Here is an 18,798-nt window from a genome sequence, read left to right as displayed (position 1 = left end):
TCGGTCAATCCATCTGTSAATCCMTCWATCAGACCATCWGTCAATCCCTCTGTCAATCCCTCTGTCAATCCTTCGATCAGACCATCTGTGAATCCATCTGTCAATCCTTCTGTCAATCCCTCAATCAGACCATCAGTCAATCCATCGGTCAATCCATCTGTCAATCCCTCAATCAGACCATCAGTCAATCCATCGATCAATCCCTCCGTCAATCCATCAGTGAATCCATCAATCAATCCATCGAACAACCCCTCTGTCAATCCCTCCGTTAGTCCATCGGTCAGACCATCGGTCAATCCCTCAGTCAATCCATCTGTCAATCCATCAATCAATCCCTCCGTCAATCCATCGATCAGACCATCGGTCAATCCATCTGTTAACCCATCGATCAATCCATCGGTCAATCCCTCAGTCAATCCATCGATCAACCCATCGGTCAATCCTTCAGTCAATCCATCGATCAGACCGTCAGTCAATCCCTCAGTCAATCCATCGATCAATCCATCTGTCAATCCCTCTGTCAATCCATCGGTCCAACCATCAACGACACCATCCTACAGACCAACATGGCAACCATGGAACCCTGACCACCAGGTCACCATCGAGCCCAGCCCCTTCCCCGGAAAGCTCCAGTCTGGCCGCCAGCTCAGCAGCAGCCGTATCAACATCAACTACGACTACCAGGAGGACGTTAATCGCAGGGAGCGCCTCGTTAAGCCCAACCAAGAGTTCCTCGACGGCCTCACCGCAACCTTCAACACCCAACCCTTCTTCCACATGGCCACCGAGCTCACGACATCCGATCAGTTCAACATCACCATCATCACTCAGACCACCATTGACCGTCTGGAGCGTATTGCCTGGATGGCCGACCGCTGGTTGGCACCCCTCTCCGTAGCAATCTATGTCAAGGACTTTGAGGCCGAGCTTCCCCAGCTCAAGAAGATCATGGCTGCCCACCCTTCGCTGACCAAGTTTGCCGACATCCATTTGCTGCACGCCAACAAGACTCGGTACCCAGTCAACAACTTGCGTAACCTTGCCATCATTAACTCGCGCACAGACTTTGTCCTGGTGATGGATGCTGACTTTATCATCCCATCCGGATCGTACGACTACCTTGTGCCCTACGTCCATGCCGCCCAGACCCTCCAAGACCGTGTGGCCTTTGTCTTTCCTTCCTTCTCCTCATGGCTCGAGCCCCAAAACATGCCAAACAACAAGAACGACCTGCTCTACCTCATCAACGAGGGTTTGATCACACCATCAAGTAAGTGTTTCTGCGCAGATCCAAACATGATTGATTGATTGATTGAATGACTAACACATACATCCATCCATTAACAGACCTGGATGTGTGCCCCAGGTGCCATGGACCAACTGACTATGCCAAATGGTATGCCGCCGAGAGCGTGTACCTGGCCGAGTACAGGTGGAACTACGAGCCATACTTGTTGTTTGATCGCAAGATGGTGGAGCTGTTTGACGAGCGCTTCAAGGGCTACGGCTTTGACAAGAACTCGCACGTCTTCACGATGGCCGTCATGGGTTTCAAGTTCATCGTGCAGCCCGATGTCTTTATCATCCACGTCAACCACGAGCAGGCGAACTGGGAGGGCAAGACCGACCTTAGCGAGCAACTCTGGGATGCTCTCGGCGCCGTATGCGACCTCATCCCCGAGGTCAAGGTCCGTTACAACCAGGACAGCACGACCAGAGCGTTCAATGAGCCACTTCCCGCCGAGTGTGTCTCCTACGACTGGTTCTTCACCACTGATTAATCATCTCCATTAAACCATGAGCATCATCGTCTGTTGTTCAATCCTATTCCATCCATACGATTGGAATCATCCCTCCTATCTCTTTATCTCTTTAGAGTATTTGTTTGAATGAGTGCCAGTGTGAGGGGGAAGGGACTTCACAGTTTGTTTGTTCCCGCCCATTTGTTCACACAACCCCATTTGTTCACATCTCTGGCAAACGCAACTTCATTCATCTCATCTATTCATTCATTCATACTCAAGAGATAGAGATAGAGATACATCGTATATCTAAATATAAATATATATATCAAACATGTCATTGAACGAAGAAAGTTCATTACATGATGTTGTTGAACATCAACAAGAACAACAACAACAACAACAACAGCAAGAGCGTATAGACAATATAGGATTGAACAATGAGCAGCAGCAGCATAAGCACGATGTTAATGATGTTCAACAAGATGATACACCTGCCGCAGCAGTAGCAATAGCAGCAGCATCAATTATAGAAAAAGTCAATGATAATGTTCCAATTGTAAAGGATGATAATGAACCAGTGAGCTCTCAATCGCAAGGTCCAGCTCCTGTTGTTGAGCCTACATCATTGGTACCATTGCAAACAGATACATTGGACTCAACTGCTCCACCTACAACATCAACAACATCTACAACTGCTACAACTGCTACAACTGAGAAGAAACAGACAAAGACAGCAGCATCAACAACAACAACACAGACAGTGGTGACACCAGTAAAGAGGACAAGTGATCTTAGTCGACCTACTGCTGCATCATCAGCAAAGACACCTTCAACCTCGACATCTACAACGACCTCATCACTGACACCTAGACGATCATCAACTGCCAGTGCCGCCACGACAAAGTCGGCCACTATGTCATCGACAATGTCATCTCGTACCACATCCACGACCACACCATCTTCGGCACAGAAGCGATGGTCCGTCACTGGAGCCAATCCAAGTAGTTTGACGCCACTCAGGAGCGTGACCTCGTCAACATCATCGAGCTCATCCTCAACCACATCAACATCAACGCCGTCCAGGACAAGGACTTCGACTACAACGACATCTACGCTCACATCCACATCGACTCCAACCAAATCAACGACAAGTAGTAGTAGTAGCACAGGTAGCACTCCCAATCACAGAACACCGACTCGTTCAACAATGTCATCGCTTTCATCGATCTCACCATCACGATCAACAACACCTCAGCGTGGATCCACATTGCCAAAGTCATTCTCGCCAACAACAACAACGACCAGCAGCAGCAGCAGCAGTAGTAGTAGTACGACGCCAAGCACATTGAGGACACCTCCAACATCGACTGCACGATCACTCTCAAGCTCATCGCTTCCAAGACCTTCATCGACTTCAACATCATCCACACCACAGTCACCTGCGAATGGCTCATCGATGACCTCCTCAAGGAGTCCGTATCTTCCCCGATCAACAGTGTCCCCTAGGTCCTCCACTGGATCACCTACCTCAACGACGACGACGAGCACATCAGGCACACCTTCGTCGTCGACCTCTACACCAGGAACGAAGAAAGATGGCGATGGTGGTAGTCCCACAAGCACGATATCTTCATCCACGTCGACTCCCTCGTCCAAAGTTGGCAGGTCACCTGCACTGACATCATCGCCACCATCATCTCCGCTGCCAAATATTGGTCGATCGCTAAACTCGGCCTCTGTCACCAACGGAACATCAGCATCGTCATCATCGTCATCGTCTTCCTCGAGCACTCCAATCAAACGTCTTAGCACGATCAATACCACTTCAACTTCAACATCGTCGCCTTCATCATCGCCGATTGTTATCAGAAGGAAGTCATCACCATCAACTCTTACCAGCACTCCAACCACCTCGACTACCTCAACAACATCGACCCCCTCCACCCCTTCCAAGGAGCCAGCAAAGAGGAGCAGCCTCTCCACGACATCCACAACCTCGACCACACCGTCCAAACCAAGGACAACTATGAGTGGCACCAGTAGCAGTAGCAGTAGATCATCAAGCACATTGTCATCAACACCTGTCAAGTCGACAACATCTGGCTCATCAAGCAGCAGCAGTAGCAGCACAATAAGAAAGCCACCATTGCCATTGTCAAAGAAGTCATCATCGTCGACATCACTGCCAACCTCAACTAGGACCACCACCAAGTTGTCACCATCAATACAATCACCAACTACAATCTCGCCAAGGTCACCATCACCAAAGATCTCACCAACTAGTGCCAAGCCCCCTATCCATCCACCAACAGAGGAGATCACACCGACTACTGTAGAGAAGAAGGTAGTAGAGGTATGTTGTTGTTGTTGTTACCGCGCTGTCTCGCTCATACTCACACACTTACTCACTCGCCCAATCAATAGGAGGTCAAGACTACAACTGCGCCAGAGCCAGAGAAAGAGGGCGCAAATGGCAACCACAGCAACAACATTGATATACTCCCAAAGACATCAGAGAGCAATATCAATGCCAATGGCAATGGACTGATAAAGGACACAGACGTAAAGAATGAAGAAACAGAGAGCAGTGGCAATGGAGCAACAAAGACGACACCAGTCAAGACCTTTGTTCCTCCAGTCTTGGTCTCATCGCACTCATCTCCATCACTCCAAATACCATCAAAGGACAAGACAGAGACCAACAACTCCTCCTCCATTGCCATCCCTTTGCCAACACTGACGCCGCTCTCAGTGTCCAGTGATGGTGTACAATCACAGAACTCACCAAAGTCTGTCTCAGCCCCATCCACAGTGCCCGCGCCATCACCCGTCATGTCCAAGAGCCCCCTGGCACAGATCCAGCGCGACATTGTCGAGGACACCAGACGCATCTGGGCCAAGCCGTTCTCACAGACACCCGTGGGAGTTGATCTGCCGCGACTGGCCTCCTGTATTTCTATTTATGAATCGAGCACCAACCCTGGCGTCGACCTGGCCAACAAGGGCAATGCAAAGAAGACAGTGTACGACGTGCTGCAGGGCATGCGTGAGCTGATGGAGCCAGGCTTCGTCGCAGACGACGCTTTCAAACAGACCTACGAAGCCATACCAAGGAATGAGGACGGCACATTCAACCCCAACGACCTGGCGGTCTACCTGGCGACAGAATACAACGAGTCGATAATGAACCTGCTCAAGGTGTGCAGCCAGGCCATCATCGCGCCGTCAGTGCTCGAGCTCCGTCTGGGCATATGTCCGCGCACGCTCATGTTCAAGGACGCTGGCGGCTGGAACATCAAGTTGGCGCGCGACGACACTACAGGCGGCATCGTCGTGTCGCACTGCAAGAAGCAACAACATATGGACCTTCGCAAGGCGGAGGAGTACTTTGAGTTTGTCTGGGAGTTGGAGATCGTGTTCAACAAGGAGGTCACCCAGATGAAGCATGTATCATTATCGATCTTGGAGCTGAACTATGGCGAGAAGACACGTCAGGACAAGAAGGACGAGTATCTTGCCATCTTTGCCAATCATCTAAAGAAGTCCAAACAACAACAACAACCGGAGCAAGAATCAACTTCCTCTTCTTCTTCATCACCTCCAACAGCAGCAACAACAACAGATACTACCTCTTCTTCCATCACCACCCCATCACCAACTCCATTTCCAGTGCCATCAGTTACATCAATAGAGCAACAACAGCCACAATAAATCTTGGTTGTATGTATCTCTCTCCAGTGCGAGACTCTCGTTGAGTATTATTCAAACTCGATAGTGATGATGGGTTTGTGTCGTTTCACCATCTTTTCCTTTTTAGTTAACCACAACGACCAATGTAAACAAAGCACTCTGTTTGTTGTTCCTGTCTCTTGTTTATTTGTTTATTGGACCAACATTGATATTATATCGTATCTCATTACACTTTACATCTTCATCTTCAACTTCGACATCAATGAATTTATCCACATCCTCTAAACCTCAGAATGCTATTGAAAATGTCAATGGAATCAAAGGATGGTCTAACAAGATATATTATTTGAAAGAGGTAAAGATATGAATTGATACACATAAATCAAAAGTGGATACTAACAAGTGATTATAAATTAGATTGGTTATGTTCCAGAGGGAGGTGTTGTTCTAGGATCAATAGGATTTGAGTCTTATCTTTCAAGAAGACTGAAGGATGGGGAAGGCTCAAGAATATGGTTTGAAGAAGGAAAAGCAATGATCTATGAAGTGAATTCTGTGGAACATGAGCGCTGTGCCGAACTATTTGTTAACCTTATTAGAGATGAGGCGGTTCAACATCATCAATTGTTGGACACTGCAGGATCTCCAACCCTGATTCTTCAAAATCATACTTGTGCAGAACCTGAACAAAGTTTAGACCCGGGACGACCGAATGTCAATCTTTTACATTCGTAAGACGGCAGTGGAACTCCATATCCTACATTGGTGATTGAAACTGCCAAGTCACAGTCACTTCCAATGTTGAATCAGAAGTGCTTGGCTTACTTCATTGATCGTGTCGCTGCTGTATCTGCAGGGGTTCCTGCAGTTGAAGCTGTGCCAAGCACCATCAGAATAGTCATTGGTATCAAGATCTATCCGAGACATAACGGTTACTTTGGAATGATTGTTTTATACTATCGGAATGGTGCTGCTGCCAATCCAATAAGGATCATCTCTTGTGGAACAACATATTTGGATCCCATCAATACTATCCCAAGAGTCCGTCAGATATCACCAGATGGTTAGGCCCCACATGGCTATGAAGGAGTAATGCCTCAAGATGGTTCCCCTCCAGCCATCATAGATCATTTAAATCCTCTGAATCTGCATAGTCCTTGTAATCATCATCTTATTCCTCTTTACCAACTCCAGATCCCAACAGCTGAATTTTTCAATGGTGTAGATCCTCTACCTCCAACGTTTCCCGCATTCTTCTCCGTCGATCTGTATTCAATCCAACAAAAAGCAGAACGATAAATCCACCAACCAAAAGTAGAGGAAAACCAAGTCATTGTGGAAGAGGAGGTTTAGAAAGAATACGACGAGGACTACGTAGATGAAGTGGAAGAGGACGATGATGTCTAGTGAGTTCTATAAAACATGATCAGTTTCCAAAGTTGATTGTAATCATAGGGATCATATTGCAAGGACAGTTCATCAAACAAACAAACAATCAATCAATCAATGATCAACATTCATCGTTTATTAATGCTTCGATTATTACCAGTTGGATACTCATGTCAACTTGGCAGAATGGCACCTGTCTGCCTTGTTGGAGACAGAGGTTCTGGGCTGGTCAACTCGAGATGGACAACGTGGCAGCATGGCGGACTTCTGACTAGTTGGTGATAGTGGTCGGTTAGCGTCGACATCTGGTCTGAGTCAGAGGTTCTTGGCGGCCGCCATCTTGGAAGCATGGCGGTGGTCAGCATTGCGGCAGAGATTATAGACATCAAGGTGACAGAGGTCAAGCAGCATGACTGCACCTGGCAGGGTCAACACGGCGAGAGAGGACGGCAGCAGAGGTCATCAACACGGCGACAGAGCACGGCAGCAGAGGTCAGCAGCACGGCAGCAGAGGTGAACATTGCGGCAGAGTCAGCACAGCGGCGTTGTCGGCATGAATGGCAACAAAGAGGGTCAAAAAGGAGGGCCAACAGCACGGCGGCAGAGGTCAGACAGCATGGCGGTGCAGCACTGCGGCGACAGACTAGAGTAGACAGAGGTTCGGTCCGGGTCTTCAAGGTAACAAAGGTTCAAGACATGTTTGTATATGTGTATAAGTGTATAAGTAAGTACAAGTAGAAGTAAGAGAGATAAGAATGAAGGAGTCAATGACAAAAGTTAGTGGTATTTATAGCTGTCTATGTCGAACAATGAGTATTACACTCCCCATACAACCAACCATCATTGACGGATTTTGAAACCCAGCCGTTACCATTCGAAAATTTCAAATTCAAATCCCAATAACTGACACCAACTTACACAAGCTTATGAAGTTCAAATGATAATTATGAAAGGAAGTTCATTCAATGGGTAACACAAGATATTATGATGATTTATTGAATCCAAACTCAACTGTCATGCTTTCATTTATTCATTCATTCATTCTTACAACGACACCAGCCTTTATAATATATATAATCAAACATTCAATTGCATTTATGTGTAATGTAATACAATGGTTACCCAAACAATGACATGACCGAATTGGATTGTATCCCAGAAGGCCATCCCATCCATCTATGTCATGATGACAGATGTTACCGCTCAACTAATCAAGTCTGCTATTCTGGTCTGTGCTGTCTGATCTCGTTCTTCTTTGATGCAGGAGGAGCCCGGGCGCTTGATTATGTCGACATAGCCCCAAGCCCATCTTGCCTGTGATCGGACCGACCAGACGGTTCTCTGGCCTCTGGATCCAGTTACAATCTCGGTTACTACCAGTCTCTACCATGATACACGCAGCCTGCCGAGGTCCATCACCGAGGAGGTCTTCCACAATACAGGGCTAGCTCATCGACGGTCTGAGTGCACCTCAGGAGGTGAGAGTTGAGGGCAAGAAGGCTGCCACATCCCCATGAACAGCAACGTCCAAACGTCGTAACGGCAGGTCACAGTGGTCAACTAGTTGGATCGAGTGGGATGGTATGGTCGCTCTGTGTCATTCATATCTACAGACAGACAGCTCGTTGGTCGAGAGTCCATCACTATCAATGAATCCTTAGGGCTTAAGGACTGAACAACATTGTCCGATTTGACAGCAGTGGCGACGGAGAGGAGGAGTCCACCAACTTCCATGTCCAGTCATTTGCAAGCATCAGGAATTGTGTAGATAACAATTGCGAGACATCAAATGGGAAATCACTATTTCACACAGCCTTAACGACATTGGACCAGACTTGATCAATAGGTGGACATGGAGCTCAACTTGTGGAATGGACATGCATCCCCAACGAACACTCACTCAGTCAGTCAGTCAGTCAGGAACATCGAGAACCACCTCGGCTCATCTTGGAAACGAGACCGCCCACCAACATCAAGATGGTGAGGACGCCATCGCTAATGAGATAATCCCATGGCAGAAATGAATCAACGCTTAGTTGTGCATTCACAGCAAGATCAAGCACATTCATCCTCATTGCACCCAATTGCAGCGGCAGTCCGGCTATATCTCAGACACACCGCAGAGCCGCTGGAGCAGCATCATACCGGTGCACGAGTCCCAATCGACGATACTGAGAACAACCTGGACAGAAGATGTCATTATCTCCAACTCACTCGATCACCATGCTCGACTCAATGATCACCGTTATTGGAGCCATCACATCTCGATGATGGTGTCTGATTGATGCAACACCTTCAGCAAGGAGCCATTCAATGCAGTTTCTACAACAATACACACTCAATCGATTACCTGGACAATCAATCTACCTTGAACTCATCTTATAATGACCTGCATCAGCAGTGACCATTGAACCAACACTCATCCAGGCAGTCAGTCAATCAGTCAAACAACCAGTCATTCACAGCAAGATAGAGCAACACATCCAATTGAGGTTGAAGCGATACACTCATTCAATCGTCACGGCCCACTACACTACCTGATCACATGCAAGCTCATCAAGATCACAATGGACACCAGAGCAGAGTCACAACAAGACTCATTCATTCATTCATTCATCAGAGTATTCAAGTTGGAACGATCGTTGGGCTCACTAAGCCTCAATCAAGGTCATCAACTATCACTGCCTCAATCAAGGCTCATCAACGTGAACTTCATTGATGATGACACTGAGATGGTATTGAGTGATACAAATTCAAATGGACCGTTAAATGGTCAATCTGTTAATTAAATATTTAAATATTTTATTCAAAATGTGTCTTTAGGTCTCTGTGTGTGTGTGTGTGTGTGTGTGTGTGTGAGTGTGTGTGTATGAGTGTGTGAGTGTGCGGGAGTGTCTCTATCCACTCACAGACTCTCTCATTGCGGTGAATGTCCTTGGACAAGTGGGCATTGACATCATTCATTACCTTATCACTCTACTACATGTATGTACACTTATATAACATTATTACTATGTTATTATAATTCTATCATCATTCTATTTCATTATACTAACATTGATTCACCAACTATTCATCAATCAATCAATCAATTTCAATCTATAATATCAATATCATTAATATCATAGACTCTTTACTTCGGCTATTCCCAAACCATTATCTGCAATACAATAATATCTTTCTCAACAGTGTTTTCCAACGCTACCAATCAATCAATCAATCAATAATGAATAATAATAATAATAATAATAATAATCAATATATATACAATCCAGCCAAACTCATTCGACCTTTGTTCAACAGGCACATACCCAAGAACTTGTTGCTGGCCGACTTAAATCACAGGGTCATCACCCTAATAAGGATAGACTTTGACAAAAAAACAGCAGTCATCAAAATGTACCCAATTCTAAGTTTATTCGATAGTCGACCAAGGACATTGTTATTGGGCGAGGAATCTTCTAAAAAGGTGATTTACACCCTTCTTGTGCGCACTGATGGAGTCCATGATCCCATTAGGATAACATATACACCACACAATGAGATCCATCAAACTCTATTCATTGGGAGGACAAACTTACCAGAGATCAACCAGTTGCCAGATCATCCCAATGGTCAACAGGAACCAATTCCAAATGGTAAGTATATATCAAATGAACTTGCATGCTACTGTCAAAAAATAATACTAACCATCCATTCAATTATCACCTTTGATGCTTCTCATCCATGTCACTCAAAGACATTGGCATCCAACAACAGCCACATGACCTCGGACCAATACCTGGAGACCAAGTGATGATGCCACAACCACCTAAACCATTCAATCATCCAGCCGTCCAAGCAGACCCAGGCCAACACCACCTAGGAATCAGATACCAATACCCACCATCACCAGATTATGAGGTGGATGAGCCTGTATTCTCTCCTCCGGTCCCTCACCTTTTCAACAAACAGTAATTCACCTCTATATATTTTGCCGTCGATCAAGCAGATGAGTGATGGGTAAAACCCAAATATCTCTCGGCTCGCGATTGAAACCAATCAACCACCAACAACCAACAACAACAACATATTCGATTACCAACGCACCAATCAGTGGTCCTACATCCATCACCCGAACCCAGATGACACAGTGGAGACGTTGTGATTCATTCACACGATGACCTGTCGTTGCGAGGTCTATTCCCTCCAAGTCATTCAGTGCCGTGCCAGTGCCGTGCCAGACCGAGTGCCATACCGCCGAGCCAAGCCAGGCCAAGCCGAGGTGGACCTTTCCAGGACCGAATACTACTAACATTTTCCTCCCATCACCATTTGGCCATCTCCGCAAGGAGGTGGCCGTGGCCCATCATGCAAGAGGGATGGGTCGGCCTGTCATGCAAGAGGGACGGGTGGGCCCATCATGTAAGAGGGGTGGGCACGGCCTGGGGTCTACACCTGTCGCTATTAGACTTTAGGCACGTCGAGACAGGTATGGCAGCAACTTTGGACTTTGAGAGTTTCTTCTCATTGTCACAAGTGCTGCCTTTTTTTTTTTTCAAGCCAAGGGCAGCAACCGTGCCCAGGCGACATCATTGAGTTGTACTTTGCCAATTGTTGTTATTCTCCTTCCAAGTCACACTTGTACAACTCCTGTTTTCATCGTTTATTAATACTTTGGAAACACTCGTCAACTTGGCAGGATGGCTGTGGTCTGTCAATGATCTGATGGCAACATGGCGGTGCGCTTGTCAGCGTGGCGTCTGTCCAGTTGGAGACAGATGTTCTGGACTGTGGTCAACTCGAGATGGACAACTTGGCAGCATGGCGGCGCACTTCTCATCGCGGCTGTCTGTCTGGTTGGAGTCAGAGGTGGTCAACGATGGCCCATCTTGTTGACATGGAGGCGGGTCAAAGTGGCAGCATTGTGGCAGTCTAGTTGGAGTCAGAGGTTCAGGGCTGTGGTCAACGTGGGAGCACGCCTGGCAGTCAGTCAAGTTGGAGACATTGGTTCATGGCTGTGATCAACGTGGCTGGCAACACGGCGACGGACCACAGAGGTTGACTCGGTGCAGAATGGGAGGCCGTGGTCATTCAGGACATCTTCAGTCTAGCAGAGACAGAGGTTCTGGACAACTTGGCAACATGGTGGACGACTGTACAGATGGAGATAGAGGTTCGTGGCTGTGGTCAACGTGGGAGCACGTCGGCAGTCAGTCAAGTTGGAGACGGAGGTTCTGGGCTGTGGACAGCTTGGCATTGGACAACCTAGCAGCATGGCGGTGTCAGAATGGCAGAGTCACAATGGGGCTGTCTAGATGTAGACAGAGGTTCTGGGCTGTGGTCAGTCAGGGCTCATGGCGACCTCATTCTAGATGGAGACAGAGGTTCGGGGGTGTGGACAACTTGGTAGCATGGCGGTGGTCAGCATGGCCGAGTCACAAAGGCGGCCGTCTGTCTAGTTGGAGACACTAACTTGGACAAGGACTACCCAGAGGTCTTCAAGGCACAAGGGAAGACAGAAGAGAAGGGAGAAGAGAATGGTGTAAGTAAGAAGAGTATAGGTGAGCAGCTGTGCGATCATTGGTGTAGTAGTACTCACTCATTGAGGGACAGAGGTTCAGGGCTAAGGTCACTCAAGGCAGCATGGTGGAGTCCGGCCGTCTGTTTCGTTGGAGACAGAGGTTCTGGGCTGTGGACAGGTCGTGGTCAGCATGGCCGAGTCATAATGGCGTTGGTCAACGTGGCAGCATGGCGGTCGTCTGTCTAGTTGGAGACACAGGTTCATGGACTCAGGCAGCAGTTGTCAACTCAGGCAACATGGCGGCAGTGATCAGACAGCATGGCGGCAGAGGTTAGGGGAAGTGGTCAGACAGCATGGCGGCGGTGGTCAGGCAGCTTGTTGGCAGAGGTACACTCTGGGCATCAGCGGCAGTGGTTCATGGCTGTGGTCAACAGCACGGCGGCAGTCAAGTTTGAGGCAGAGGCTCTAGACACATGGCGTCTGTCAATCTAGTTGGAGACAGAGGTTCTGGGCTGTGGTCAACATGGCTGTGGCAGCACGGCGGACGTCTGTCAAGATGGTGACAAAGGTTCATGGTCAACGTGGAAGTACGACGGCAGTCTATCAAGATGGAGACAGAGATTCATTGCAATATGGCTGCACGGCGGACGTGATTGAGATACAGATGGTGAACACTGACTTTGACAAGGACCACACAGCGGGCTTCAAGGCACAAGGTCAAGGAGAAGGCAGAGGAGAAGAGAGAAGAGAAGAAGAGGATAGTTGAAGTAAGCAGCAGATGGTGATGAAATTAGAAGTCATTTAGTACTCACTCATTGATTGATATCATAACTCAAACTCATTAGTAACTCATCAGCAGTAGTGAGACAACAAGGCATAACAACGTGGTGAGTGATACATGTCAATGTGTTGTTTATTATTGATATATTAGTATGAGTAAAAGCATAAGTATGTATATATATATGTATGTATATGTGTACAAGTAGGAGAGAGTGAGTACAATGCCAATGAGATGAGTGGTGACCCAGAGTCCGAGTGACATGTGGACCACATCGAACCAACGACCATTTTGTACTCAACCGTTATTTCGATTCGAAAGGGCGCTAATTTCAAATTCAAATTTACACCCACATTGAACTTCACTTTGTTTTATTGGTCAATAGGTGTTGTTGTGACTTCTGGTCAACCAAAACAGTTGGGGAACATTCCCAAGATATTTATTTGTGTTCATTGTATCCTTCACAACACTTCATTCATTCATACATCAGTACCTATTATATGTCTTCTCGTCATGACTCGACCAATCAATTAAGATTGGCAAGTGGACATGGACACCACTCATCCAATCAAGTCAACTCTGCTTGACTTCAATCTAACGTGTGCTACTTGATGCAGGAGCCAATGCTATTAACAGTCCTGTCTGTGATGCTGAGGACAGTCGGTCCGCCCGGTTCTGGTTCTCTAACTATCACTCCCAAAAGCCTGGATCACCAATTAATTGATCATCTTTCTCGGTCACGAGTCTCGACTAAGATACACGCAGCATGGCAAGCACTTGACTTCAGGTATAGACGCCTCTCCAGGAGTCATAATTCTTCATGGGGAATGCTTCAGCAACGTCCCAAAGACAACACTCAGAGATTGATGAAAGTGGACAAGTAATTGCTACATCGACCTCAATTCAAGATCCAACGACCAGAAGACCAAACAAAGGACTGTCGAGAGAAACGAAGTGTATGTATATATTAAACATTCAATTGATTGAGTTTCATTGATGACTAACCTGGCGCGTGGCAGACTTTCTAAATAGAGTTGAAGGGCAAGAGATCCCCAAAGAACACAGCAACATCCAAACGTGGTATTGGGTGGCCAAACTTCGTTTGACTGCCACTCGATGATGGTCACTCATAGATCGTTAGTCGAGAGTCGCATCACCATCAATGAATCCTCAAAGCTTTAGGATTGTGCAACATTTTGTATGATTAGACAGCATTGGTGACGAAGTCCACCAACATCAGTGAGGACAATGGCTAGACATCAATCGGGAAAGGCACCATGTATCACATCACAAAGGCAAACACATTTAGTCAACATGGCGCCAGTGAGAGAGACAATCTTGCGAGCAGGTACCAGTCCATCAACATTGTTTCACGCAGCGCGTTAACAACATTGGATCGAACCTCGTCCAATAGGTGTGGGAGCTGGAATGGCCAGTCAGTCAGTCAGATCGGTCACATCAAGGTCGAGCACATTAGTTCTCCATCGCCAGTTGGGATTGATGAACAAGACGCTAGGTCAACATCGATTACAGGCAAACACATCAAGACAAAACCTGGCGAACTCCAATCAAGCGACATGTATCACCATTCATACAACACCCACCCAGTCAGTCAGTCATTCAACCAGTAGTCTGTCCCAGCAAAATAGAACATAGGATCAACCCTCAGCCCATATTGGATGCTCTGACCTCATTCAATCGATTAATCAAACATACATAAACAGTCAGACAGACAGCTAGAGACATTGAGACAGACAAACAGACAGAACACCGATAACATGCAAGCTCATCAAGATCACAATGGACATCAGAGCAGTCTCTTACAACAAAGCTCATTCATTCATTCATCAGAATACTGTGAGTATCCAGTTGGAACAATCGTGCCTCAATCAAGGCTCATCAACGTGAACTTCATTGATGATGACACTGAGATGGTATTGAGTGATACAAATTCAAATGGACCGTTAAATGGTCAATCTGTTAATTAAATATATTTAAATATTTAATTCAAAATGTGTGTTTATATGTGTTAGTGTGTGTGTGTGTGTGAGGGTGTCACTACTCACCCACTCACAGACACTCTCATTGCTGTGAATGTCCTTGGACAAGTGGGCATTGACATCACTCATTACCATATCACTCAATTACATGTATGTACACTTATATAACATTATTACTAAGTTATTATCATACTATCATCATTCTAATTCAGAATACTAACATTGGTTCTCCCTCAATCAATAATATCAATCTAATATTTATAATTATTATTATTTATAGACTCTCTACTTCGGCTATTCCAAAACTATTATCTACATAACAATAATATCACTTTAAACAGTGTTTTCCAACACTACTACGCCTTCTTCAACTCGATTTATTATTATTATTACAATGCAATTTAATTATATTCAATCACTCTACCCACCAGCCAAGCCCCTTAGACTGTTGTTTGACCCGACAGTCCCCAAGACCTTGCTTCTGGCCACCAAAAAAGGCACAATCATCCGGAAGTTCAAGGTCTTCATTGACATTGGCGCGACACTTCTCATACTCCCATACGTCAAACCAATCAGACCACTGTTCGACAACAGGCGACCAAAGATTTTATTTGGAAAGGATCAAGATGGAGTCGGGTTCTCACGCAGGGTTCCTCTTGATGTCGCATTTGTCATTGCGAATACTGTCCCATACGCTCCTCTCAACCAGGAGAATAGTAATGTCCAACTCATTCACTGTATCTGTCTCAGGATATTACGATCGTTGCCTGTCTACCCCAGAAGGCAACCAGTATCCACCCCAAATCAAATGGGACCAAATCGTATGTTTACCTCAAATGAACTCATTCATTCATTGATTGAGTGATGTCTGTCTGTCTGCTGTCAAACCAAGTACTAACCATCCTCGTCCATGTCTTTTTCATCCAAGACAATGAAATCAATCAACAACCTTCCGACCTCGGACCGAGACCTGGAGACCAACTATATCCAACATTACCATCTAGTCATCCAGTCACCCAAGAAGACATTGGCCACCACCAACAACTCAGATACCAATATCCACCATCACCAGATTATGAGGTGGATGAGCCTGTCCTATCTCCTCCGGTCCCTCTCCTTTTCAACAAATAGTAATTCACATCGATATATCTTGCCGTCGATCAAGCAGATGAGTGATGGGTATAACCCAAATATCTCTCGGCTGGCGATTGAAACCAATCAACCACCAACATCAACAACAACAACAACAACATCATCAAAGTCGAGTTACCAACGCACCAATCAGTGGTCCTACATCCATCACCCGAACCCAGATGACACAGTGGAGACGTTGTGATTCATTCACACGATGACCTGTCGTTGCGAGGTCTATTCCCTCCAAGTCATCCAGTGCCGTGCCAGTGCCGTGCCAGACCGTGTGCCATGCCGCCGAGCCAAGCCAGGCCAAGCTGAGGTGGACCTTTCCAGGACCGAATACTACTAACATTTCCTCCCATCACCATTTGGCCATCTCCGCAAGGAGGTGGCCGTGGCCCATCATGCAAGAGGGATGGGTCGGCCTGTCATGCAAGAGGGACGGGTGGGCCCACCATGTAAGAGGGGTGGGCACGGCCTGGGGACTACACCTGTCGCTATTAGACTTTGGGCAGCGTCGAGACAGGTATGGCAGCAACTTTGTTGACTTTGAGAGTTTCTTCTCATTGTCACAAGTGCTGCCTTTATTTTTTTTAAAGCCGTTGGGCAGCAACCGTGCCCAGGCGACATCATTGAGTTGTACTTTTCCAATTGTTTTTATTCTCCTTCCAAGTCACACTTGCACAACTCCTGACTTCATCGTTTATTAATGCTTTGATTATGATCATTCCAGTTGGATACACTCGTCAACCTAGCAGGATGGCTGCGGTCAATGATTGCAACATAGCAGTGCGGTTGTCAGCTTGGCGTCTGTCCAGTTGGAGACATAGGTTCTGGACTGTGGTCAGCTAGAGATGGACAACTTGGCAGGATGGCGGCGCACTTGTCATCGTTGCTGTCTGTCTGGTTGGAGTCGGAGGTTGTCGACGGTGGCCATCTTGGCAGCATGGAGGCGTGTCAACGTGGCAGTTGGAGACAGAGGTTCTGGGCTGTGGCCAACTTGAGGTTCTGGGTTGTGGACAACTTGGTAACGTGGCGGTGGTCAGCATGGGCGATCAGCGTGGCCGAGTCAGGTCTCTCTAGTTGGAGACAGAGGTTCATGGCTGTGGACACCTTGGCAGCATGGCGGTGATCTAGTGGGAGACAGAGGTTCTGGGCTGTGGACAGCTTGGCCTGGCGTTGGTCAGCATGGCGGAGTCACTATGGCAGCCGTCTGTATAGATAGAGACAGAGGTTCGGGGCTGTGGACAGCTTGGTAGCATGGAGGTCAGAATGGTCGAGTCACAATGGCGGCCGTCTGTCTTGTTGGAGACAGAGATTCTGGGCTGTGGTCAACTCGAGATGGACAACTTGGCAACTTGGCGGTCAACATGGGTGGTCAGCGGAGTCCGTCTAGTTGGGGACAGAGGTTCATGTACTCGGCGCAGCATTGCAACTTCAGTCTAGCTGGAGACAGAGGTTCTGGACAACTTGGCAGCATGGCGGACGACTGTACAGATGGAGACAGAGGTTCGTGGCTGTGGTCAACGTGGCAGCACGCCGGCAGTCGTCTGTCAAGTTGGAAGCAGAGGTTCTGGACTGTGGTCGGCATGGCAGAGTCACAATGGAGCCGTCTGTCTAGCTGGAGGGGTTCGGTAAGGTGGAATGGACTCAGACTTGGACAGGTACCACACAGCTGGCTTCAAGGCACAAGGTCAAGGAGAAGGTAGAGAGTAGAGGAGAGAAGAAGGAAAGGTGTAAGTAAGCAGAGTATAAGTGAGCAGATTGTGATCGGTGGTAGTACTCACTCATTGATTAGGGAGACAGACGTACTGGGAACTCAAGGAAGCATGGCCACCTCAGTCAAGTTGGAAACAGAGGCTCAGGGCTGTGGACAACGTGGTGGCATGGCGGACGTCTGTACAGATGGAGACAGAGGTTCATGGCTGTGGTCAACGTGGTGGCGTGGCGGACGTCTATCTAGTTGGAGACAGAGGTAAGGTGACTCAGACTTGGGCAAGGACCACACACAGCGGGCTTCAAGGCACAAGGTCAAGGAGAAGGCAGAAGAGAAGAGAGAAGAAAAGAAGAGGAAAGTATAAGTAAGCAGAAGATGGTGATTCAATTAGAAATCTATTTGTACTCACTCATTGATTGATATCATAACTCAAACTCATGTAACTCATCAGCAGTAGTGAGACAACAAGGCAGAACAACGTGGTGGTGAGTTATACATGTCAATGTGTTGTTTATTATTATTGATGTATTTGTATATGTATGAGTATATGTGTATGTGTACAAGTAGGAGAGAGTGAGTGCAATGCCAATGAGATGAGTAGTGACATGTGGACCACATCTAACCAACAACCATTTTGAACTCAACCGTTATTTCGATTCGAATGGGCGCTAATTTCAAATTCAAATTTCACCCCCACCAACACTGAACTTCACCTTGTTTATGTGTTAAGACAACCTCAATGTTACTTTCATTCATTCGTACAACAGCCATCAGTACTTATAATATATTCAGTTTGCATTGCATATGACAATGACCCTTCCACCCAAATGATCATCAATTGA

The 18,798-nt window shown here is 46.8% G+C and overlaps 4 protein-coding genes across 4 annotated transcripts; 3 read left to right on the top strand and 1 right to left on the bottom strand.

Moving 5' to 3' along the window:
- Positions 1 to 15: 15 nt before the first annotated feature.
- SAMD00019534_081130 (hypothetical protein) lies at positions 16 to 892 on the top strand (the record flags this gene model as incomplete). Its single annotated transcript, XM_012896573.1, has 1 exon — positions 16 to 892. A coding segment is annotated over one exon (877 nt), but the record flags the coding sequence as incomplete, so codon positions are not given.
- Positions 893 to 2,061: 1,169 nt separating this feature from the next.
- Positions 2,062 to 5,450, top strand: SAMD00019534_081120 (hypothetical protein; the record flags this gene model as incomplete). The annotated part of the gene is made up of 5 exons (XM_012896572.1): positions 2,062 to 2,197; positions 2,246 to 2,896; positions 2,969 to 3,335; positions 3,402 to 4,002; positions 4,311 to 5,450. Coding segments are annotated over 5 exons (2,895 nt in total), but the record flags the coding sequence as incomplete, so codon positions are not given.
- Positions 5,451 to 11,916: 6,466 nt separating this feature from the next.
- On the bottom strand, positions 11,917 to 13,156 carry SAMD00019534_081110 (hypothetical protein; the record flags this gene model as incomplete). The annotated part of the gene is made up of 3 exons (XM_012896571.1): positions 11,917 to 12,081; positions 12,882 to 13,029; positions 13,140 to 13,156. Coding segments are annotated over 3 exons (330 nt in total), but the record flags the coding sequence as incomplete, so codon positions are not given.
- A 3,954-nt stretch (positions 13,157 to 17,110) lies between these two features.
- Positions 17,111 to 17,371, top strand: SAMD00019534_081100 (hypothetical protein; the record flags this gene model as incomplete). The annotated part of the gene is made up of 1 exon (XM_012896570.1): positions 17,111 to 17,371. The coding sequence occupies one exon, from the start codon at positions 17,111 to 17,113 to the stop codon at positions 17,369 to 17,371; it is 261 nt and encodes an 86-aa protein (XP_012752024.1).
- Positions 17,372 to 18,798: the final 1,427 nt, after the last annotated feature.

This window comes from Acytostelium subglobosum (genome assembly GCF_000787575.1).
Source record: "Acytostelium subglobosum LB1 DNA, scaffold: scaffold17, whole genome shotgun sequence".
NCBI classification, from domain to species: Eukaryota; Evosea; class Eumycetozoa; order Acytosteliales; family Acytosteliaceae; genus Acytostelium; species Acytostelium subglobosum.
The sequence above is the reverse complement of the archived record's forward strand: the minus strand, read 5'-3'. Positions and strand labels throughout refer to the sequence as shown.